Here is a 23,732-nt window from a genome sequence, read left to right as displayed (position 1 = left end):
TATCCACATTATCCACTTTATCCACTTTATCCACTTTATCCACTTCATCCACTTTATCCACATTATCCACACGATCCACACTATCCACATTATCCACTTAATCCACTTTATCCACATGATCCACATGATCCACTTTATCCACATTATCCACATGATCCACTTTATCCACTTTATCCACATTATCCACACGATCCACTTCATCCACATTATCCACACGATCCACACTATCCACATTATCCACTTAATCCACTTTATCCACATGATCCACATGATCCACTTTATCCACATTATCCACATTATCCACTTTATCCACACTATCCACATTATCCACATTATCCACACGATCCACACTATCCACATTATCCACTTAATCCACTTTATCCACATGATCCACATGATCCACTTTATCCACATTATCCACATGATCCACTTTATCCACTTTATCCACATTATCCACACGATCCACTTTATCCACATTATCCACACGATCCACACTATCCACATTATCCACTTAATCCACTTTATCCACATTATCCACACGATCCACACTATCCACATTATCCACATGATCCACTTTATCCACACTATCCACATTATCCACTTAATCCACTTTATCCACATTATCCACACGATCCACACTATCCACATTATCCACTTAATCCACTTTATCCACATGATCCACATGATCCACTTTATCCACATTATCCACATTATCCACATTATCCACATTATCCACATTATCCACGTTACCCACTTTATCCACATTATCCACTTTATCCACATTATCCACATTATCCACATTATCCACATTATCCACATTATCCACATTATCCACTTTATCCACATTATCCACATTATCCACATTATCCACATTATCCACATTATCCACTTGATCCACTTTATCCACATTATCCACATTATCCACATTATCCACATTATCCACATTATCCACGTTACCCACTTTATCCACATTATCCACTTTATCCACATTATCCACATTATCCACATTATCCACATTATCCACATTATCCACATTATCCACATTATCCACTTTATCCACATTATCCACTTTATCCACATTATCCACATTATCCACATGATCCACTTCATCCACATTATCCACATGATCCACATGATCCACTTTATCCACTGAGCGTCAGGCCCAGTGTGTGTGAATTCCCCGTCCTCGTGTAAATGTGAGGTGTTCAGCTTCAAAAGCACATTTATATCCGCTGATTCCGCTGCAGATGATGATCTCCGGCTTCTCGCTGCGGCGGGAGTCGTGTCCGGACCGCAGGGGGTTGTGGGTAATGTAGTGTGGGATCATTCAGCGGCAAAAAGACGCAGCTCATAAAGAGACTAAACTCACTCACGACTCAGGAACGTGTTTCACTGTCTGAGCCTGAGGGAAAGAACCTCACCTTCTGCAGAGACACCACCATGTGCTCATTCATCCTCAGTTATGGTCTGGAGGAATATTTTATGTGCAGTTTTATTTTCCTTCTGCTGCTTTTCTTTCTGCTCTGAAAAGATGAAAACGCTTTCTATGGCGGGAGATGCTGAGCGAGTCTGGTGGCAACGGTTGCTATGAGGAATGATTGAAAAATGATTGCTTTGGGGGCGGGGCTTGGAGAAAGGTCAGTTTGCATCGACATGAAACAGTGAGCGGTCGAGGGTCAGACCCGTGCCTTTGCTTTGAGGGAAATGAAAGTGTGATGAAGAGGTGGACGATATAACGAGAAGATATAGGAGCGAGGGAGAGGACATTCTGGAAAAACTGGGGGGAAAAATGTAGAAAACTTGTGGAAAAAATTAAGAAACTTTAAAGGAACAGGCCACCGTTTTTCCACACTGAGATATGTTCTTACCTTAGCTTTAACGAGTTCTTTAGGACCTGTCTGATCTTCAGTCACGTAAACACAGCGCAGACGGCGTTAGCATTTAGCCTCTCCCTCTCTCCTCTATAGCTCCAAAACAGGTCAGTAATTTGGCATCCGCACAGTAAAGTGAAGATTACTGCGCTGATTTCGAACTCCTCCTGGTATTATTACGCCTTACAATATAGTTCCCCCTTTATCCGCTTAGAAAATCCACATTGTTTAATTTTGTGTAATTATACTTTGTAGTGGAACACTTCACGTAACCATATTTAAATAGGGAAAACGTGGAAGAGCTTGGTAGCTTCTATCTTGACCTGTTTTGGAGCTATAGAGGAGAGAGGGAGAGGCTAAATGCTAACGCCGTCTGCGCTGTGTTTACGTGACTGAAGATCAGACAGGTCCTAAAGAACTCGTCACAGCTCAGGTAAGAACATATCTCAGTGTGGAAAAACGCTGGCCTGTTCCTTTAAGGCTTGTTCTAGTTGGAACACTCGACCCATGACAGTTAGAGAAAGCAGCACCTACGTCTCATTTAAGAGACAACTGAAAGAACGGCTTTTCTGCCAACAAAGGTGTGACCATTAAGAGGCATCAGACAGGAACATATTTTAAATATTTGCAGACGTGTGAGTGGGGGATGAGGGGAGTGGCCTATGAAAGAGATGCACTTTATGTATTGTGTAGCTGTTGCCTGTTTTGTCTGTAATGTACTGCTGTGTGTTGTGGCTTATGTGTTTTATATTTTGCATGTTCTTGTCTTGTTTTTTATGGGACTGCGGATGGAAATTAGCCTTGAGCTAAATCCGGCATATTTACAGCACTAGTTGTCTGTTCATTAATATGCACTGTCCCGTTCAAATAAGTTAATAAATGAAATGAAATGAAAAGAAATGGGGAAGAAATTGGGGAAAAGTGGGGAAATATTAAAACTGCTGAAAAATATGGAAAGATCAGGAGTGTTTTCTTGCGTTTTGTACCATTTTGAGCGACAAAGCGACGTAAGTGATCCCGTTCTGCAGCTCATACTCACATATACTCACATATACTCACATATACTCACATATACTCACATATACTCACATGTTTCTGATGTATGATGTTGTATCGTGTGTGACAGTGGAGCGTCGGACTCACGTGCGTGCTGGAAGCCCGTCCTCATGCGCGCGTACAGCCGGCTCCTCCACTCCCAGCTCCTCAGGGCCTTGTTGTTGTGGCAGGCGTCCAGGGAAAGGCCCTCTCTCTGGGCCTGAGCCGCCAGCTCGGCCGCCCTCCGCTCGGCCTCCAGCACCAGGGACGAGAGGTGGGCCTCGCGAGACTCCACCGAGACGACTGCGGAGGAGAGCAGACGAGAGCAGACGCTTAATACAGAGACTCGACTGCGACGACTGCGGAGGAGAGCACACGCTTAATACAGACGAGAGCAGACGCTTAATACAGAGGAGAGCAGACGCTTAATACAGAGGAGAGCAGACGCTTAATACAGAGGAGAGCAGACGCTTAATACAGACCAGAGCAGACGAGAGCAGACGCTTAATACAGAGACTCGACTGCAACGACTGCGGAGGAGAGCACACGCTTAATACAGACGAGAGCAGACGCTTAATACAGACGAGAGCAGACGCTTAATACAGAGGAGAGCAGACGCTTAATACAGACCAGAGCAGACCAGAGCAGACGCTTAATACAGAGACTCGACTGCAACGACTGCGGAGGAGAGCAGACGCTTAATGCAGACGAGAGCAGACGCTGAATACAGAGACTCGACTGCAACGACTGCGGAGGAGAGCAGACGCTGAATACAGACGAGAGCAGACGCTTAATACAGAGGAGAGCAGACGCTGAATACAGACGAGAGCAGATGCTTAATACAGAGAAGAGCAGACGCTTAATACAGAGGAGAGCAGACGCTGAATACAGAGGAGAGCAGACGCTTAATACAGACGAGAGCAGACGCTTAATACAGAGAAGAGCAGACGCTTAATGCAGAGACTCGACTGCAACGACTGCAGAGGAGAGCAGATGCTTAATACAGAGGAGAGCAGACGCTTAATACAGAGGAGAGCAGACGCTTAATACAGACGAGAGCAGACGCTTAATACAGAGGAGAGCAGACGCTTAATACAGAGGAGAGCAGACGCTTAATACAGAGAAGAGTTTAATAGAGAGACTCCACAAAACATTAAAAAAATTGAAAAAGTAGGAAAAACATGATCTTTTTTCTTTTTTTTATGAAAACAAAATTGGGTGAAAAGTGCTTTCTCTTCCCCTTTGTCGTCTGCTATGTCGTCTGCGTTGTCGTCTGCGACAGTGTGCATGTATGTTTGCAGCACACACCTGGATGAAACTGTTCTGATGAGTTTTCTTTTCCCTGATGACGCTCGAGGTCGACCACAGTAATTAAATACAGGAGAAAAGTAAGTAATAACAAGCTCTGCCGTCTCTGCACGTGTCTCTTTTCTCATCGCCTCTGTTTGCGCCGCCGTCCCTGCGCTGGAGGGAACATTGCTTTATTATCTGTCGACACAGCGTTTGTCCAAGGCCAGTGATTCAGAGCGAGAGGAGAGAGCGGCCGACAGAGCAGCTGCTTTCATAACCACCACGTTCAGACGCAAAACGCTGCTGCTGCAGGAGAGGGAACAGACCCTCCCACAGGCGTCAGCGTGGAGATACTAGGTTCTTTATATTAACTCAGCCCATGTTTATTCTCTGAGATTTACCCAGGAAGTGACTCCACCATGTCTGTGTCTGCCTGGGCTCTGTTTTGGGTTTTCGTCCGTAACACTGAGTTCTTTCCCGTTGTGTTTATCGGCGTCTCGTCTTTATCGGTGACGTTATTAAGTCCCTTCATCAGAGCGGATCTGGATAAGTGGATTACGCTGAAGATCCGTCTCACTTCACGCATCGATCGCCTCCAATCGGCTCAAAAGCACAAAGTACAGACACTTAGCGGGCACTTAAACGCCTCACGCTCGCTCTCTCTGGAGGAGGCGAGAAACAGGGAGGAAGAAACATAAAAACTGCAATAAAATGCAGCTCAATGTGATTTATTTTTACCAAACAATGTTTTCAAAATAAAAGCCTTGAATTTGTGGCGTTTTCAAAAGAAAAGCCTTAAATTTGTGGCGTTTTCAAAAGAAAAGCCTTAAATTTGTGGCGTTTTCAAAATAAAAGCCTTAAATTTGTGGCGTTTTCAAAATAAAAGCCTTAAATTTGGGGCGTTTTCAAAATAAAAGCCTTAAATTTGGGGCGTTTTCAAAATAAAAGCCTTAAATTTGTGATATTTTCAAAATAAAAGCCTTAAATGTGTGACTTTTCAAAATAAAAGCCTTAAATTTGTGCTTTTTTAAAATAAAAGACTTACATTTGTGGCGTTTTCAAAATAAAAGCCATAAATTTGTGATGTTTTCAAAATAAAAGCCATAAATTAGTGATATTTTCAAAATCAAAGCCTTAAATTTGTGACGTTTTCAAAATAAAAGCCTTAAATTTGTGACGTTTTCAAAATAAAAGCCTTAAATGTGTGACTTTTCAAAATAAAAGCCTTAAATTTGTGCTTTTTTCAAAATAAAAGACTTACATTTGTGGCGTTTTCAAAATAAAAGCCTTAAATTTGTGGCGTTTTCAAAATAAAAGTCTTAAATTTGTGGCGTTTTCAAAATAAAAGCCTTAAATTTGTGGCGTTTTCAAAATAAAAGCCATAAATTTGTGGCGTTTTCAAAATAAAAGCCTTAAATTTGTGGCGTTTTCAAAATAAAAGCCTTAAATTTGTGGCGTTTTCAAAATAAAAGCCTTAAATTTGTGGCGTTTTCAAAATAAAAGACTTAAATTTGTGGCGTTTTCAAAATAAAAGCCTTAAATCTGTGGCGTTTTCAAAATAAAAGCCTTAAATTTTTGGCGTTTTCTAAATAAAAGCCTTAAATTTGTGGCGTTTTCAAAATAAAAGCATTAAATTTGTGGCGTTTTCAAAATAAAAGCCTTAAATTTGTGCTTTTTTCAAAATAAAAGCCTTAAATTTTTGGCGTTTTCAAAATAAAAGCCTTAAATTTTTGGCGTTTTCAAAATAAAAGCCTTAAATTTGTGGCGTTTTCAAAATAAAAGCCTTAAATTTGTGGCGTTTTCAAAATAAAAGCCTTAAATTTGTGGCGTTTTCAAAATAAAAGACTTAAATTTGTGGCGTTTTCAAAATAAAAGCATTAAATTTGTGGTGTTTTCAAAATAAAAGACTTAAATTTGTGCTTTTTTCAAAATAAAAGCCTTAAATTTGGGACGTTTTCAAAATAAAAGCATTAAATCTGTGGCGTTTTCAAAATAAAAGCCTTAAATTTGTGGTGTTTTCAAAATAAAAGCCTTAAATTTGTGGCGTTTTCAAAATAAAAGCCTTAAATTTGTGGCGTTTTCAAAATAAAAGCCTTAAATCTGTGGCGTTTTCAAAATAAAAGCCTTAAATTTGTGGCGTTTTCAAAATAAAAGCCTTAAATTTATGGCGTTTTCAAAATAAAAGCCTTAAATTTGTGGCGTTTTCAAAATAAAAGCCTTAAATTTGTGGCGTTTTCAAAATAAAAGCATTAAATCTGCGTCGTTTTCAAAATAAAAGCCTTAAATTTGTGGCGTTTTCAAAATAAAAGCCTTAAATTTGTAACGTTTTCAAAATAAAAGCCTTAAATTTGTAACGTTTTCAAAATAAAAGCATTACATTTGTGACGTTTTCAAAATAAAAGTCTTAAATTTGTGACGTTTTGAAAAATAAAAGCCTTAAATTTGTGATGTTTTCAAAATAAAAGCCTTAAATCTGTAGCGTTTTCAAAATAAAAGTCTTAAATTTGTGGCGTTTTGAAAAATAAAAGCCTTAAATCTGTGTCGTTTTCAAAATAAAAGCCTTGAATCTGTGTCGTTTTCAAAATAAAAGCCTTGAATTTGTGACGTTTTCAAAATAAAAGCCTTAAATTTGTGACGTTTTCAAAATAAAAGCCTTAAATTTGGGGCGTTTTCAAAATAAAAGCCTTAAATTTGGGGCGTTTTCAAAATAAAAGCCTTAAATTTGTGATATTTTCAAAATAAAAGCCTTAAATGTGTGACTTTTCAAAATAAAAGCCTTAAATTTGTGCTTTTTTAAAATAAAAGACTTACATTTGTGGCGTTTTCAAAATAAAAGCCATAAATTTGTGATGTTTTCAAAATAAAAGCCATAAATTTGTGATATTTTCAAAATCAAAGCCTTAAATTTGTGACGTTTTCAAAATAAAAGCCTTAAATTTGTGACGTTTTCAAAATAAAAGCCTTAAATGTGTGACTTTTCAAAATAAAAGCCTTAAATTTGTGCTTTTTTCAAAATAAAAGACTTACATTTGTGGCGTTTTCAAAATAAAAGCCTTAAATTTGTGGCGTTTTCAAAATAAAAGTCTTAAATTTGTGGCGTTTTCAAAATAAAAGCCTTAAATTTGTGGCGTTTTCAAAATAAAAGCCATAAATTTGTGGCGTTTTCAAAATAAAAGCCTTAAATTTGTGGCGTTTTCAAAATAAAAGCCTTAAATTTGTGGCGTTTTCAAAATAAAAGCCTTAAATTTGTGGCGTTTTCAAAATAAAAGACTTAAATTTGTGGCGTTTTCAAAATAAAAGCCTTAAATCTGTGGCGTTTTCAAAATAAAAGCCTTAAATTTTTGGCGTTTTCTAAATAAAAGCCTTAAATTTGTGGCGTTTTCAAAATAAAAGCATTAAATTTGTGGCGTTTTCAAAATAAAAGCCTTAAATTTGTGCTTTTTTCAAAATAAAAGCCTTAAATTTTTGGCGTTTTCAAAATAAAAGCCTTAAATTTTTGGCGTTTTCAAAATAAAAGCCTTAAATTTGTGGCGTTTTCAAAATAAAAGCATTAAATTTGTGGCGTTTTCAAAATAAAAGCATTAAATCTGTGGCGTTTTCAAAATAAAAGCCTTAAATTTGTGGCGTTTTCAAAATAAAAGCCTTAAATTTGTGGCGTTTTCAAAATAAAAGCCTTAAATTTGTGGCGTTTTCAAAATAAAAGCCTTAAATTTGTGGTGTTTTCAAAATTAAAGCATTAAATTTGTGGCGTTTTCAAAATAAAAGCCTTAAATTTGTGCTTTTTTCAAAATAAAAGCCTTAAATTTGCGACGTTTTCAAAATAAAAGCATTAAATTTGTGGCGTTTTCAAAACAAAAGCCTTAATTTTGTGGCGTTTTCAAAATAAAAGCCTTAAATTTGTGGCGTTTTTAAAATAAAAGCCTTATTTTTTTTTTGCCATTTTCAAAATAAAAGCCTTAAATTTGTGGCGTTTTCAAAATAAAAGCCTTATTTTTTTTTTGCCATTTTCAAAATAAAAGCCTTAAATTTGTGCTTTTTTCAAAATAAAAGCCCTAAATTTTTGGCGTTTTCAAAATAAAAGCCTTAAATTTGTGCTGTTTTAAAAATAAAAGCCTTAAAGGAATAGGCCACCGTTTTTATATACTAAGATATGTTCTTACCTCACTCTAGTCGAGTTAATATATCCCCGTCTGGTCATTGTCCGTGCGCTCACACATACGCAGCCTCTCCCATATGTGACATAGCTCCGAAAAAGCTCACGATAGAAGCTACCAAGCTCTTCCACGTGTTCCCTATTTAAATAAAGTTACGTGAAGTGTTTTCATGCGAAGTATATTTACACAGAAATGTAACGTGTCGATTTTATAAGCAAATAAAAAGGGGGACTATATTGTGAGGCGTAATGATACGAGGAGTAAAACGTCCGCGCAGTAACTCCTAAAGGTTATTGACGGAAGTGAGCGGGGGAAGTCTTTAGGAGTTACTACGCGGACGCTGTGCTCCTCGTATCATTACGCCTCACAATATAGTCCCCCTTTTTATTTGCTTATAAAATCGACACGTTACATTTCTGTGTAAATATACTTCGCATGAAAACACTTCACGTAACTTTATTTAAATAGGGAACACGTGGAAGAGCTTGGTAGCTTCTATCGTGAGCTTTTTCGGAGCTATGTCACATATGGGAGAGGCTGCGTATGTGCTCCGTTTGCGTGACAGAGCGCGCGGACAATGACCAGACGGGGATATATTAACTCGACTAAAGTGAGGTAAGAACATATCTTAGTATATAAAAACGGTGGCCTATTCCTTTAAATTTGTGGCGTTTTCAAAATAAAAGCCATAAATTTGTGGCTTTTTCAAAATAAAAGTCTTAAATTTGTGGCGTTTTCAAAATAAAAGCCTTAAATTTGTGACGTTTTCAAAATAAAGTCTTAAATTTGTGGTGTTTTCAAAATAAAAGCATTAAATTTGTTAGTCTGTCTGTCTCCCACACAGGAAATGAGTCTTTCCTGCTCCACATGGATACCAAACATGTCAGCATTAGTGAATGAATCAGCGTGGGAATCACCACTTGTTGCCGGTGAAATGTGCCGTAAAACCCGAAGTGGACGTGACTCCGTTGCCGTGGGTTTCGGGTAGTGGGGGAGGGGCTTCTCTGAGCGAAGTCTCTGCTTCATTAGGCTGCGTTTAAACAGCGTTTACGGTGAGTTTACACAAGAAACACACGCGAGGCTCGTAAATCCCATTCCTCCTGAACCAGGCAGGGCGGGAACTTTCCACCAGCGCCAGGCACGAACCTGGGCTCATGTTTCCACAGCGCATGAAGCCCTGATGAAGCCTCACACCGGCCCTGATGAAGCCTCACACCGGCCTAAGCCCAGTGAGGGATGGCGATGGGGGCGTTGTTGGTCATGTGTGTTGGTTTAAGGCGTGTTTAAGGCGTGTTTTCGGGGTGGTACTCACAGTGGGGGCTCTCCTTGGCGATGGGGGCGTTGTTGGTCATGTGTGGTCGTTTTGGGCGTGTTTAAGGCGTGTTTTCGCGGTCGTACTCACAGTGGGGGCTCTCCTTGGCGATGGGGGCGTTGTTGGTCATGTGTGGTCGTTTTGGGCGTGTTTTAGGCGTGTTTTCGGGGTGGTACTCACAGTGGGGGCTCTCCTTGGCGATGGGGGCGTTGTTGGTCATGTGTGGTCGTTTTGGGCGTGTTTTAGGCGTGTTTTCGGGGTGGTACTCACAGTGGGGGCTCTCCTTGGCGATGGGGGCGTTGTTGGTCATGTGTGGTCGTTTTGGGCGTGTTTTAGGCGTGTTTTCGGGGTGGTACTCACAGTGGGGGCTCTCCTTGGCGATGGGGGCGTTGTTGGTCATGTGTGTTGGTTTTGGGCGTGTATAGGGTGTGTTTAAGGCGTGTTTTCGGGGTGGTACTCACAGTGGGGCTCTCCTTGGCGCCCGCCCGCAGCAGCAGCTTGGTGATGGGGGTGTTGTTGGTCATGTGTGTTGGTTTAAGGCGTGTTTAAGGCGTGTTTAAGGCGTCGTACTCACAGTGGGGGCTCTCCTTGGCGCCCGCCCGCAGCAGCAGCTTGGCGATGGGGGCGTTGTTGGTCATGTGTGGTGGTTTTGGGCGTGTTTAAGGCGTGTTTTCGGGGTGGTACTCACAGTGGGGCTCTCCTTGGCGCCCGCCCGCAGCAGCAGCTTGGCGATGGGGGCGTTGTTGGTCATGTGTGTTGGTTTAAGGCGTGTTTAAGGCGTGTTTTCGGGGTCGTACTCACAGTGAGGGCTCTCCTTGGCGCCCGCCCGCAGCAGCAGCTTGGCGATGGGGGCGTTGTTGGTCATGTGTGGTCGTTTTGGGCGTGTTTTAGGCGTGTTTTCGGGGGCGTACTCACAGTGGGGGCTCTCCTTGGCGATGGGGGCGTTGTTGGTCATGTGTGGTCGTTTTGGGCGTGTTTAGGGCGTGTTTTCGGGGTGGTACTCACAGTGGGGGCTCTCCTTGGCGCCCGCCCGCAGCAGCAGCTTGGCGATGGGGGCGTTGTTGGTCATGTGTGTTGGTTTAAGGCGTGTTTAAGGCGTGTTTTCGGGGTGGTACTCACAGTGGGGGCTCTCCTTGGCGCCCGCCCGCAGCAGCAGCTTGGCGATGGGGGCGTTGTTGGTCATGTGTGTTGGTTTAAGGTGTGTTTAGGGCGTGTTTTCGGGGGCGTACTCACAGTGGGGGCTCTCCTTGGCGCCCGCCCGCAGCAGCAGCTTGGCGATGGGGGCGTTGTTGGTCATGTGTGGTCGGTTTAAGGCGTGTTTAAGGCGTGTTTTCGGGGGCGTACTCACAGTGGGGGCTCTCCTTGGCGATGGGGGCGTTGTTGGTCATGTGTGTTGGTTTAAGGCGTGTTTAAGGCGTGTTTTCGGGGTGGTACTCACAGTGAGGGCTCTCCTTGGCGATGTTGTTGGTCATGTGTGGTCGTTTTGGGCGTGTTTAAGGCGTGTTTTAGGCGTGTTTTCGGGGTCGTACTCACAGTGGGGGCTCTCCTTGGCGATGGGGGCGTTGTTGGTCATGTGTGGTCGGTTTAAGGTGTGTTTAGGGCGTGTTTAAGGCGTGTTTAAGGCGTGTTTTCGGGGTGGTACTCACAGTGGGGGCTCTCCTTGGCGATGGGGGCGTTGTTGGTCATGTGTGGTCGTTTTGGGCGTGTTTAAGGCGTGTTTTCGCGGTCGTACTCACAGTGGGGGCTCTCCTTGGCGCCCGCCCGCAGCAGCAGCTTGGCGATGGGGGCGTTGTTGGTCATGTGTGGTCGTTTTGGGCGTGTTTAAGGCGTGTTTAAGGCGTGTTTTCGCGGTCGTACTCACAGTGGGGGCTCTCCTTGGCGCCCGCCCGCAGCAGCAGCTTGGCGATGGGGGCGTTGTTGGTCATGTGTGTTGGTTTAAGGCGTGTTTTCGGGGGCGTACTCACAGTGGGGGCTCTCCTTGGCGCCCGCCCGCAGCAGCAGCTTGGCGATGGGGGCGTTGTTGGTCATGTGTGTTGGTTTAAGGCGTGTTTAAGGCGTGTTTTCGCGGTCGTACTCACAGTGGGGGCTCTCCTTGGCGCCCGCCCGCAGCAGCAGCTTGGCGATGGGGGCGTTGTTGGTCATGTGTGTCTGTTTAAGGCGTGTTTAGGGCGTGTTTTCGGGGTGGTACTCACAGTGGGGGCTCTCCTTGGCGCCCGCCCGCAGCAGCAGCTTGGCGATGGGGGCGTTGTTGATCATGTGTGTTGGTTTAAGGCGTGTTTTAGGCGTGTTTTCGCGGTGGTACTCACAGTGGGGGCTCTCCTTGGCGCCCGCCCGCAGCAGCAGCTTGGCGATGGGGGCGTTGTTGGTCATGTGTGGGCGTGTTTAAGGCGTGTTTTAGGCGTGTTTTCGGGGGCGTACTCACAGTGGGGGCTCTCCTTGGCGCCCGCCCGCAGCAGCAGCTTGGCGATGGGGGCGTTGTTGGTCATGATGCTGATGTCCAGCGGCGTCAGGCCTTGGCAGTTGGGCGTGTTCAGGTCCAGTTCTTCGGGGCTGAACTGAAACAGGAGGATCTGAACCGTGTCCAGGTCCTGCTGCTCCACCGCCTCGAACAGCACCTCGCTGTACTGGGCCGTCTGAGACACAGAGACGGGGTCGCTTCAGTTTATTATCAATCAATCAATCAATCAATCAATCAATCAATCAATCAATCAATCAATCAATCAATCAATCAATCAATCAATCAATCAATCAATCAATCAATCAATCAATCAATCAATCAATCAAACTTTATTTATAAAGCGCTTTTCAAACCGAAAGGTCTCACAAAGTGCTTTACAGATACAACATTTAAAACAACGCGCCTGCACAACCTCCCATATACATTATATATTAGGATTAAATAAATAGATTAGTCAGTTAAAGCTCAGCTAAAAAGGTGGGTCTTGAGCTGCTCTTAAAAACATGAACGTTCTCCTCAGCCCTAAGAAAACAGTTTCCCATTTTTCACATTTATTTCCACATTTTTCCTTGTTTTTCCCTCCATCCGCCCTCATCTGTGTCACCTACGGTCATGTGATCTGGGTCATGACCGAGAGGACGAGATCGCGAATACAAGCGGCCGAAATGAGTTTCCTTCGCAGGGTGGCTGGGGGTGAGGAGCTCAGTTACCCGAGAGGAGCTCGGAGAAGAGTCGCTGCTCCTTCACGTCGAAAGGAGCAGCTGAGGTGGCTCGGGCATCTGTTCCGGATGCCTCCTGGTCGCTCCTGGTAGCTGGAGGAGGTGTGGCCTCGGGGTCAGAACAGCTGGAGGAGGTGTGGCCTCGGGGTCAGAACAGCTGGAGGAGGTGTGGCCTCGGGGTCAGAACAGCTGGAGGAGGTGTGGCCTCAGGGTCAGAACAGCTGGAGGAGGTGTGGCCTCGGGGTCAGAACAGCTGGAGGAGGTGTGGCCTCAGGGTCAGAACAGCTGGAGGAGGTGTGTGTGGATCGGGAAGTTTGGGCATCTCTGCTGAGACTGCTGCCCCCGCGACCCGGCCCCGGATAAAGAGGATGAAGATGGATGAATGGTATCCACCACTATATTTATCTATGTATCTATTTGTACAATCTTTCCCCCTTTTCCCTCACATTTCTTTTTTTCAATCTTTTCCATTAACAAAAAAAAAAAAAAAAATCCACACTATTTTTTCCCACTTTCCCACTTTCCCCCATTTTTTCCTCATTTTAATTTTTTTTTTTTTTTTTTTTTCCAAATTTCTTCCCCATATTTATTTTGGTTTAATTATTTAAAATAAAAATCAATTTTAAGGCTTTGGAAAAAATAATTCTTCTAAAATACTGTGTCCACGTTCATGTGACTGTGGTTCATACGTGCTGAGGTCAGTTCAAAAGTTTCCCATTGTTTCCAGTTTGCTTTAAAGGGGGGGGGACTTGTTCAAGCTTTCCCTCATGTTATTCTGTCACTCCCTCATTAAAAACATGCCTGAAGTGTTGCCTTGGCACATTCACGTATTTCTGAGTAATCTGTAAAAACTCTGATGGCGGCCATTTTAGGGATAGGTTTGCCTGAGTCCTCCTAGGAACGCCCCCACCTCCTGGAGACGCCTCCGAGCTTTGGTCACCAGCCGAGTAACCAACCACTGCTCCTCAGCAGAACCCCCTCCCCACTGATGCCACAGACAGCGTGTGGAGGGGGCGTGTCTAAAGGCTCAGAGGTTCGTGTCCTCTGAACTCCCGCCTGAACCGAGAGGATCTGTTTCCTCACGTCAACGGATCTTTTTTAGCATTTTTTTTGTTGGGTATTCAACTCATTTTTGTAATTTTTTTTGTAAATTTTTTGTAATTTTTTTTTGTGTCAAATTTTTATCAAATTCTTGTCATATTTTTTGTATTTTTTCTTCAATTTTTTAATACTTTTTTTTTTTTCATTTTTTTGTCAAATTTTTATCACTTTTTTATTACATTTTTGTAATTTTTCTGTCACATTTTTGTCACTTTTTTTCAATTTTTTGTCAATTTCTTGTGACATTTTTTCCCCTTTTTCATCAATGTTTTCTCACTTTTTGTCACATTTCCATCATTGTTTTCGTCTCCGTTTTGTTGCTTTTTCACAGCTTTTTTCCAGAAGCTTTTGGATTGGGGTAAAGCCAAACTGGAGAAAAAGCTCTCGGTTCAGGCGGGAGTTAAGGGGTTCTTAAAGAGACAGAGGCCTATTTCAAGACATTCACTACAGCCATTTTGAGAGAGACATTTTATACAAGGCAGTTATTCTAATTTACTGCATTTACAGACCAACAGAAGGTTTGTCATCATTGTAGTGAGATATAGATGGTGCTGTGGGACTGACTCTTTAAATTATCCACATTTCCCTCCTGTTTCAAGGAGATAAAACCACCTTTTGCATCGCGTGTTAAAAAGTGGAGTTTGTCGCTGAGTCTGTGTAAACCTTCGTTATTATTTCTTCCTGTTCGTGTCTGACCGGAGACGCCGAAGCTGTTAGTGACGGTGTTAACGACGCTCCGCTCGCAGCCAGCAGCGCCTCCAGCTCCTCCAGCTCCTCCAGCTCCTCCCTGCACCTGAGATGATCCTCCTGCCAGACTCAAACCTGCTCTCCTCTCTCTCCGTCTGCGCCTCGTGATCACTCAGAGGATTTCACACTTTTCACACTCGGAGCCTCTCCAACGACCTGCTCCACAGACAAAGCCACGGTTTGAAGAGAGCGGAGGCGGATCGGGACGAGAGGAGAACGTTTACGGGTGAACGGAAACCTCCACGTTCTTCATGTTTTCAGACAGAAGAACGTCTGCTTTATTTGGGGGGAAATAGTTGAATGTCTTGGTCTAGGAATGAAAGCTCAAGATGAAGCGTAATCATCAAACTGATCAGAGATTTGTGGATGATTCAAGCACTCGGGTTTGTGCAGATAAAGGCACCATGAGGACGGTTTCACATCAGATTAGCTTGGTGCACGGTGTGGCTATGCTAGTTCCTCTGACCTGAAGGTGTGAGCGCCTGGACTTCCTGTCTGTGTTCTTTTCCTGGAATAATAATCATATTTTCTAAAGATTATGTTGTGGGCGGTGAGTTCCCGGTAGATGATCATGAAGGATTGATAGTTTGTCTTGAAGCTAAAGGCTAACATGCTATAAAAGAATATATATAAAGGCACTATTTCAAGTTGTGTAAAGCATTAACCCCTTAACTCCCACCTGAACCGAGCACGTTTTCTCGACGAAAACAATGATGGAAATGTGGCAAAAATGTCACAAAAATGTCACAAAAAATGACCAAAAAATTACAAAAATGTGACAAAAAATTGATGAAAAAGGAACGAAAAATTGATGAAAAAGTGGCAAAAATGTGATAAAAAGTCACAAGAAATTGACCAAAAATGGACGAAAAATGACAAGAAAATATGATAAAAATTTGACCAAAAAATGGCAAAAATGTGACAAAAAATTGACGAAAAAAAATAAAATAAATGTGACCAAAAAATGACAAAAAAGATGAAAAAAAAAATCTGATGACGTGAGGAAAAAAGATCCTCTCGGTTCAGGCGGGAGTTAAGAGGTTAAATTAGCTTCAAGACAAACTCACTGATCCTTATAAACATAAACGTCTCCTCTATGGAAATATTTCTACCAGAAACTCACTGGTCTGAGCTCATCTTAATGGAAATTAATGCGAACAGGAAGTACTAGCGCCCACAGCTTCAGCTCAGAGGAACTAGCGTAGCCACATTGTGCAACAAGCCAATTAAGAGAACAGCCGCTACAAAGCCGACCCTCCAAAAATCCAAGCAGAAACTGTCCGAAAAACTCACAGAAAAATGTCATTTGCATAATAATCTGGAACGAAGTGTAGGTTTGGGTAAAGCCGAGCTGGAGAAAATGTGCTGGGTTCAGGGGTTAAGGGTTAGAGAAGTCTCCATCTGGTCTCCGGGCCTTTCATCCTCCTACATTCTTTACAAACAGCATAGACGAGTTTTTAAACCTCTCGGACACAAATATTGATCCAAACAATAAAAGCTGAAGTTTGTTCTGAGACTCGGACTGTTGCTATGGGGCTGTTGCTATGGGGCTGTCGCTATGGGGTTGTTGCTATGGGGCTGTTGCTATGGGGCTGTTGCTATGGGGCTGTTGCTATGGGGCTGTTCCAGACGTCCGCGCGGACTCCATTGTACATGTTTTGGTGGTTCGTGGGAGTTGTTTTCTTTCTCTAAACCTGTGAGTCTGTTACATAACTGAGTCTGGGCTGAATCACCTCAGTCTCTCTGACTGACGGATGAAAAAACGTCCCGGAGAGAAATGAGCCGCTGTTTACGTCTGAGGACAGAGAGACTCAGAGACTCAGAGACTCAGAGACTCAGAGACTCAGAGACTCGGAGACTCAGAGACTCAGAGACTCAGAGACTCAGAGACTCAGAGACTCGGAGACTCAGAGACTCAGGCTGTATCCGAATGTCCGCACTATCCCCTATATAGTCACTATATAGTCACTATATAGTGGTCACGCCATTTTGTAGAGAAAAAAGTAGGGCACTCGAAATTTCCCACAATGCATCTGGATAAGTAGTGAGCATCGATGGTCACTAAATGGGTCAATATAGACCACAATGCACTGGGAGAGTGGGAGAAGAGCCTGACAGAGACAGGTCTGTGAACTAAACACGACTGAAGTAAATCAGCTGTTTCAGTCGAGTGTTTGTGTTTCTCATGAAGAAACGACCTAAATATAAACGGTTACGGTGAAAAGATGCTAACGTTAGCTGCTAACCTTTAGCTGGAGCTGTTAAATGACCGATAGCTTCATGCTAACGTTAGCTGCTAACCTTTAGCTGGAGCTGTTAAATGACCGACAGCTTCATGCTAACGTTAGCTGCTAACCTTTAGCTGGAGCTGTTAAATGACCGATAGCTTCATGCTAACGTTAGCTGCTAACCTTTAGCTGGAGCTGTTAAATGACCGACAGCTTCATGCTAACGTTAGCTGCTAACCTTTAGCTCGAGCTAAATGACCGACAGCTTCATGCTAACGTTAGCTGCTAACCTTTAGCTCGAGCTAAATGACCGACAGCTTCATGCTAACGTTAGCTGCTAACCTTTAGCTCGAGCTAAATGACCGACAGCTTCATGCTAACGTTAGCTGCTAACCTTTAGCTCGAGCTAAATGACCGACAGCTTCATGCTAACGTTAGCTGCTAACCTTTAGCTCGAGCTAAATGACCGATAGCTTCCTCTCGAATAATCCAAGTCATTCATGTAAAATCCATGTGAAATATAAAGTATCTGACTCATATTTTTCCATAAATATTCCACTGTCTCTGAGTTTGTTTTTTATCACAGAAATACTTTATTCCCGGAGTTTATTGAACTTTTAGCAGATGTAGTCACTCAATCTGCTGCTTTTTCCTTTTTTGTGATGACAGTAACGCCTGTAAAAGTGCCAAAACAGTCGTTCTGTTTCTTAAAATAAACGTTTGTAACAATAAATAAATTCAGATAAAAAAAATTTAAAAAAACATCTGCAGCTGCAGCGCGCCTGACGTCACACAGCGCGGAGAAAGTCGTGGCTTGTGTCCGAATCAGTGACTATATAGTGCGGGCCTATGTAGTGAATGAGGGGTTAGGGACTAGTGTGGACATTCGGATACAGCCTCAGACTCAGAGACTCAGAGACTCAGAGACTCAGAGACTCAGAGACTCAGAGACTCAGAGACTCAGAGACTCAGAGACTCAGACTCTCAGAGACTTAGAGACTCAGAGACTCAGAGACTCAGAGACTGAACCAGATGAACTCGAGTCCAAAGGATTTCTAGGGCGACTTTCTATCAGGAGTTTGATTTCACTTCTATGAATGAGCTTCTTGGCTTGAGGACGGGCCAAAGATGAATCGCAGAAAATGTAGTCCTTTATAAATCATTTCCTATTTCTCTGCGGCCCGGCAGGAAATGCTTCACGGACCGGCGGCGGTCCCCGGCCCGGTGGTTGGGGACCACTGTTCTAGACGACAAAGATTTCAGTATCGGAAAGAGAATCAGAATCTGCGTCCAGTTTTAAACATCAACATTCCCCTGTTTCAGCGACTGATACAAAATGACCTTCACACATTTCCTGCTCTGATCCTCCTGCCTTCATTTGTGCTGGGGGGGGAGGCGCCGCTGGGGGAGGAGGCGCCGCTGGGGGGGGAGGCGCCGCTGGGGGAGGAGGCGCCGCTGGGGGGGGAGGCGCTGGACTCCGGGACAGTTTTCGTTTCACGTGGAAAGATCCGGCTCCTTTGTTCCTCGGGACAAAGGCGTTTGTGGAAGCGCAGAAAACACGTCCGTTTACAGATGCTAACGGGATTACGGCGTCGCTAACGGGATTACGGCGTCGCTAACCGGATCCGCATCGAGCCGAGGGGGGCGGAGCTTCGCACAAAAGGCTAATGAGGACGAGGCCGAACACGGGACGGCGCTCAGACGTGACGGACGGCGAGGACGAGCCATCAGTACGTCGATCGAGATCAATGATGTCACAGGGAGCGGCGGGAAACGACGAGGAGCTACAGGCGGGAAACACAGAGGAGCTAGCTTTACAGGCGGGAAACGCAGAGGAGTTAGCTTTACAGGAGGTAAACACAGAGGAGCTACAGGCGGGAAACACAGAGGAGCTAGCTTTAAAGGAGCAGAGGAGCTAGCTTTACAGGCGGGAAACGCAGAGGAGTTAGCTTTACAGGCGGGAAACGCAGAGGAGCTAGCTCTACAGGCGGGAAACGCAGAGGAGCTAGCTCTACAGGCGGGAAACGCAGAGGAGCTAGCTTTACAGGAGGTAAACGCAGAGGAGTTAGCTTTACAGGAGAGAAACGCAGAGGAGTTAGCTTTACAGGAGGTAAACGCAGAGGAGTTAGCTTTACAGGAGAGAAACGCAGAGGAGTTAGCTTTACAGGCAGGAAACACAGAGGAGTTAGCTTTACAGGCGGGAAACGCAGAGGAGCTAGCTCTACAGGCGGGAAACGCAGAGGAGCTAGCTTTACAGGAGGTAAACGCAGAAGAGCTAGCTTTACAGGCGGGAAACGCAGAGGAGCTAGCTCTACAGGCGGGAAACGCAGAGGAGTTAGCTTTACAGGAGAGAAACGCAGAAGAGCTAGCTTTACAGGCAGGAAACACAGAGGAGTTAGCTTTACAGGCGGGAAACGCAGAGGAGCTAGCTCTACAGGCGGGAAACGCAGAGGAGCTAGCTTTACAGGAGGTAAACGCAGAGGAGCTAGCTTTACAGGAGGGAAACACAGAGGAGCTAGCTCTACAGGCGGGAAACGCAGAGGAGCTAGCTTTACAGGAGGTAAACGCAGAGGAGTTAGCTTTACAGGAGAGAAACGCAGAGGAGTTAGCTTTACAGGAGGTAAACGCAGAGGAGTTAGCTTTACAGGAGAGAAACGCAGAGGAGTTAGCTTTACAGGAGGTAAACACAGAGGAGTTAGCTTTACAGGCGGGAAACGCAGAGGAGCTAGCTTTACAGGAGGTAAACACAGAGGAGTTAGCTTTACAGGCGGGAAACGCAGAGGAGTTAGCTTTACAGGCGGGAAACGCAGAGGAGCTAGCTTTACAGGAGGGAAACACAGAGGAGCTAGCTTTACAGGAGGTAAACACAGAGGAGTTAGCTTTACAGGAGGGAAACGCAGAGGAGTTAGCTTTACAGGCGGGAAACGCAGAGGAGCTAGCTTTACAGGAGGGAAACACAGAGGAGTTAGCTTTACAGGCGGGAAACACAGAGGAGTTAGCTTTACAGGAGGGAAACACAGAGGAGTTAGCTTTACAGGAGGGAAACGCAGAGGAGTTAGCTTTACAGGCGGGAAACGCGGAGGAGCTAGCTTTACAGGAGGGAAACACAGAGGAGTTAGCTTTACAGGAGGGAAACACAGAGGAGTTAGCTTTACAGGAGGGAAACACAGAGGAGTTAGCTTTACAGGAGGGAAACGCAGAGGAGCTAGCTTTACAGGCGGGAAACGCAGAGGAGTTAGCTTTACAGGAGGGAAACGCAGAGGAGTTAGCTTTACAGGAGGGAAACACAGAGGAGTTAGCTTTACAGGCGGGAAACACAGAGGAGTTAGCTTTACAGGAGGGAAACACAAAGGAGCTAGCTTTACAGGAGGGAAACACAAAGGAGCTAGCTTTACAGGAGGTAAACGCAGAGGAGTTAGCTTTACAGGCGGGAAACACAAAGGAGCTAGCTTTACAGGCGGGAAACACAGAGGAGTTAGCTTTACAGGAGGTAAACACAGAGGAGTTAGCTTTACAGGCGGGAAACGCAGAGGAGCTAGCTTTACAGGAGGGAAACGCAGAGGAGCTACAGGCGGGAAACACAGAGGAGTTAGCTTTACAGGCGGGAAACACAGAGGAGCTAGCTTTACAGGAGCAGAGGAGCTAGCTTTACAGGCGGGAAACACAGAGGAGTTAGCTTTACAGGAGGGAAACACAGTTAGCTTTACAGGAGGGAAACGCAGAGGAGCTAGCTTTACAGGAGGGAAACGCAGAGGAGTTAGCTTTACAGGCGGGAAACACAGAGGAGTTAGCTTTACAGGAGGGAAACACAGAAGAGCTAGCTTTACAGGCGGGAAACACAGAGGAGTTAGCTTTACAGGCGGGAAACACAGAGGAGTTAGCTTTACAGGCAGGAAACACAGAGGAGTTAGCTTTACAGGCGGGAAACACAGATGAGCTAGCTTTACAGGCGGGAAACACAGAGGAGCTAGCTTTACAGGCGGGAAACACAGAGGAGTTAGCTTTACAGGTGGGAAACACAGAGGAGCTAGCTTTACAGGCGGGAAACACAGAGGAGCTAGCTTTACAGGTGGGAAACACAGAGGAGTTAGCTTTACAGGTGGGAAACACAGAGGAGCTAGCTTTACAGGCGGGAAACACAGAGGAGCTAGCTTTACAGGCGGGAAACACAGAGGAGTTAGCTTTACAGGTGGGAAACACAGAGGAGCTAGCTTTACAGGCGGGAAACACAGAGGAGCTAGCTTTACAGGTGGGAAACACAGAGGAGCTAGCTTTACAGGAGGGAAACGCAGAGGAGTTAGCTTTACAGGCGGGAAACACAGAGGAGTTAGCTTTACAGGAGGTAAACACAGAGGAGCTAGCTTTACAGGTAGGAAACGCAGAGGAGCTAAAGGCAGGAAACGCAGAGGAGCTAGCTTTACAGGAGGGAAACACAGAGGAGCTAGCTTTACAGGCGGGAAACACAGAGGAGTTAGCTTTACAGGAGGGAAACACAGAGGAGCTAGCTTTACAGGAGGTAAACACAGAGGAGCTAGCTTTACAGGCGGGAAACACAGAGGAGCTAGCTTTACAGGAGGGAAACACAGAGGAGCTACAGACGGGAAACGCAGAGGAGTTAGCTTTACAGGAGGGAAACACAGAGGAGCTAGCTTTACAGGAGGTAAACACAGAGGAGTTAGCTTTACAGGAGGGAAACACAGAGGAGCTACAGGCGGGAAACGCAGAGGAGCTAGCTTTACAGGCGGGAAACGCAGAGGAGTTAGCTTTACAGGCGGGAAACGCAGAGGAGTTAGCTTTACAGGAGGGAAACACAGAGGAGTTAGCTTTACAGGAGAGAAACACAGAGGAGTTAGCTTTACAGGCAGGAAACACAGAGGAGTTAGCTTTACAGGAGAAGAGGAGTTAGCTTTACAGGCGGGACACGCAGAGGAGTTAGCTTTACGGGCGGGAAACACAGAGGAGTTAGCTTTACAGGAGAAGAGGAGTTAGCTTTACAGGCGGGAAACGCAGAGGAGTTAGCTTTACAGGAGGGAAACACAGAGGAGTTAGCTTTACAGGCAGGAAACACAGAGGAGTTAGCTTTACAGGCGGGACACGCAGAGGAGTTAGCTTTACAGGAGAGAAACACAGAGGAGTTAGCTTTACAGGCAGGAAACACAGAGGAGTTAGCTTTACAGGCGGGACACGCAGAGGAGTTAGCTTTACGGGCGGGAAACACAGAGGAGTTAGCTTTACAGGAGAAGAGGAGTTAGCTTTACAGGCGGGAAACGCAGAGGAGTTAGCTTTACAGGAGGGAAACACAGAGGAGTTAGCTTTACAGGAAGGAAACAGAGGAGCTAGCTTTACAGGCAGGAAACGCAGAGGAGTTAGCTTTACAGGAGGGAAACAAAGAGGAGTTAGCTTTACAGGAGGGAAACACAGAGGAGCTAGCTTTACAGGAGGGAAACACAGAGGAGTTAGCTTTACAGGCGGGAAACACAGAGGAGTTAGCTTTACAGGAGGGAAACACAGAGGAGCTAGCTTTACAGGAGCAGAGGAGCTAGCTTTACAGGAGGGAAACACAGATGAGTTAGCTTTACAGGAGGTAAACGCAGAGGAGCTACAGGCGGGAAACGCAGAGGAGCTAGCTTTACAGGCGGGAAACGCAGAGGAGTTAGCTTTACAGGAGGGAAACGCAGAGGAGCTACAGGCGGGAAACGCAGAGGAGCTAGCTTTACAGGCGGGAAACGCAGAGGAGCTAGCTTTACAGGCGGGAAACGCAGAGGAGTTAGCTTTACAGGCGGGAAACGCAGAGGAACTAGCTTTACAGGAGGGAAACGCAGAGGAGTTAGCTTTACAGGAGGGAAACGCAGAGGAGTTAGCTTTACAGGCGGGAAACACAGTTAGCTTTACAGGCGGGAAACGCAGAGGAGTTAGCTTTACAGGCAGGAAACGCAGAGGAGTTAGCTTTACAGGAGGGAAACACAGAGGAGCTAGCTTTACAGGAGGGAAACACAGAGGAGTTAGCTTTACAGGCGGGAAACACAGTTAGCTTTACAGGCGGGAAACGCAGAGGAGTTAGCTTTACAGGCAGGAAACGCAGAGGAGTTAGCTTTACAGGCGGGAAACGCAGAGGAGTTAGCTTTACAGGAGGGAAACGCTAATCTGACGACATTTCACCAGAGCCGCCTTAAAGCTCCACAGTGTTGCTTTAAACTCACCTTTAAAGCTCCACAGTGTGTCTTTTAAAGCTCCAGAGTGTTGCTTTAAACTCACTGAGGCCTTAAAGCTCCAGAGTGTTGCTTTAAACTCACATTTAAAGCTCCAGAGTGTTGCTTTAAACTCACATTTAAAGCTCCAGAGTGTTGCTTTAAACTCACCGAGGCCTTAAAGCTCCAGAGTGTGGCTTTAAACTCACCGAGGCCTTGCGCAGCCGGTCGTTCTTCCCGAAGAAGTACGTGTCTTCGATGGAGGAGCTGCTCCCTCTCAGTTTGTCCGACAGGTTTCGGTAAAGCCGCTTGGCCGCGTTGGGAGACGTGGGGCCGGGACAGCGCCCCCTCTGGGTCAGCTGGAGGGACTGCATCTGCTGCATGGCTCCGCCCCCTCCCACACGCCTGAGGAGACACAAGGAAGATCCACGTGTCAGGAGAAACATCTGAGGTGGGGGAGGTGAATATGGTTCTCAAATGATAAAGGCTTTTCCACAGGCAGATGGCGCAGACTGGCTGCCTCGTCTACCCCAGGGCAGATGTGGCTACAGGAGTCGTTTACCACCACCAAGTCTGGAGTGAGTGAATAATGCCAGAACAGTGCCATATAAAATCAATGCACTCTCACA

The 23,732-nt window shown here is 45.0% G+C and overlaps 1 protein-coding gene across 1 annotated transcript in view; it reads right to left on the bottom strand.

The window, feature by feature from the left end:
- Window positions 1–23,505, bottom strand: part of ankfn1a (ankyrin repeat and fibronectin type III domain containing 1a) — an 81,837-nt gene extending 58,332 nt beyond the window's left edge. The window contains exons 1-3 of the mRNA XM_079577121.1: window positions 23,313–23,505; window positions 12,085–12,295; window positions 3,015–3,209 (exon numbers count right to left, since the gene is read on the bottom strand). Coding sequence (XP_079433247.1) covers window positions 3,015–3,209; window positions 12,085–12,295; window positions 23,313–23,486 — 580 coding nt within the window. The 5' untranslated portion in view covers window positions 23,487–23,505. The remainder of the gene's footprint in view (window positions 1–3,014; window positions 3,210–12,084; window positions 12,296–23,312) is intronic.
- Between the last annotated feature and the right edge of the window lie 227 nt (window positions 23,506–23,732).

This window comes from Gobius niger (assembly GCF_951799975.1).
Source record: "Gobius niger genome assembly, chromosome: 19".
Classification (NCBI taxonomy): domain Eukaryota; kingdom Metazoa; phylum Chordata; class Actinopteri; order Gobiiformes; family Gobiidae; genus Gobius; species Gobius niger.
Note: the sequence above shows the minus strand (reverse complement) of the source record. Positions and strands in the feature narration are given on the sequence as shown.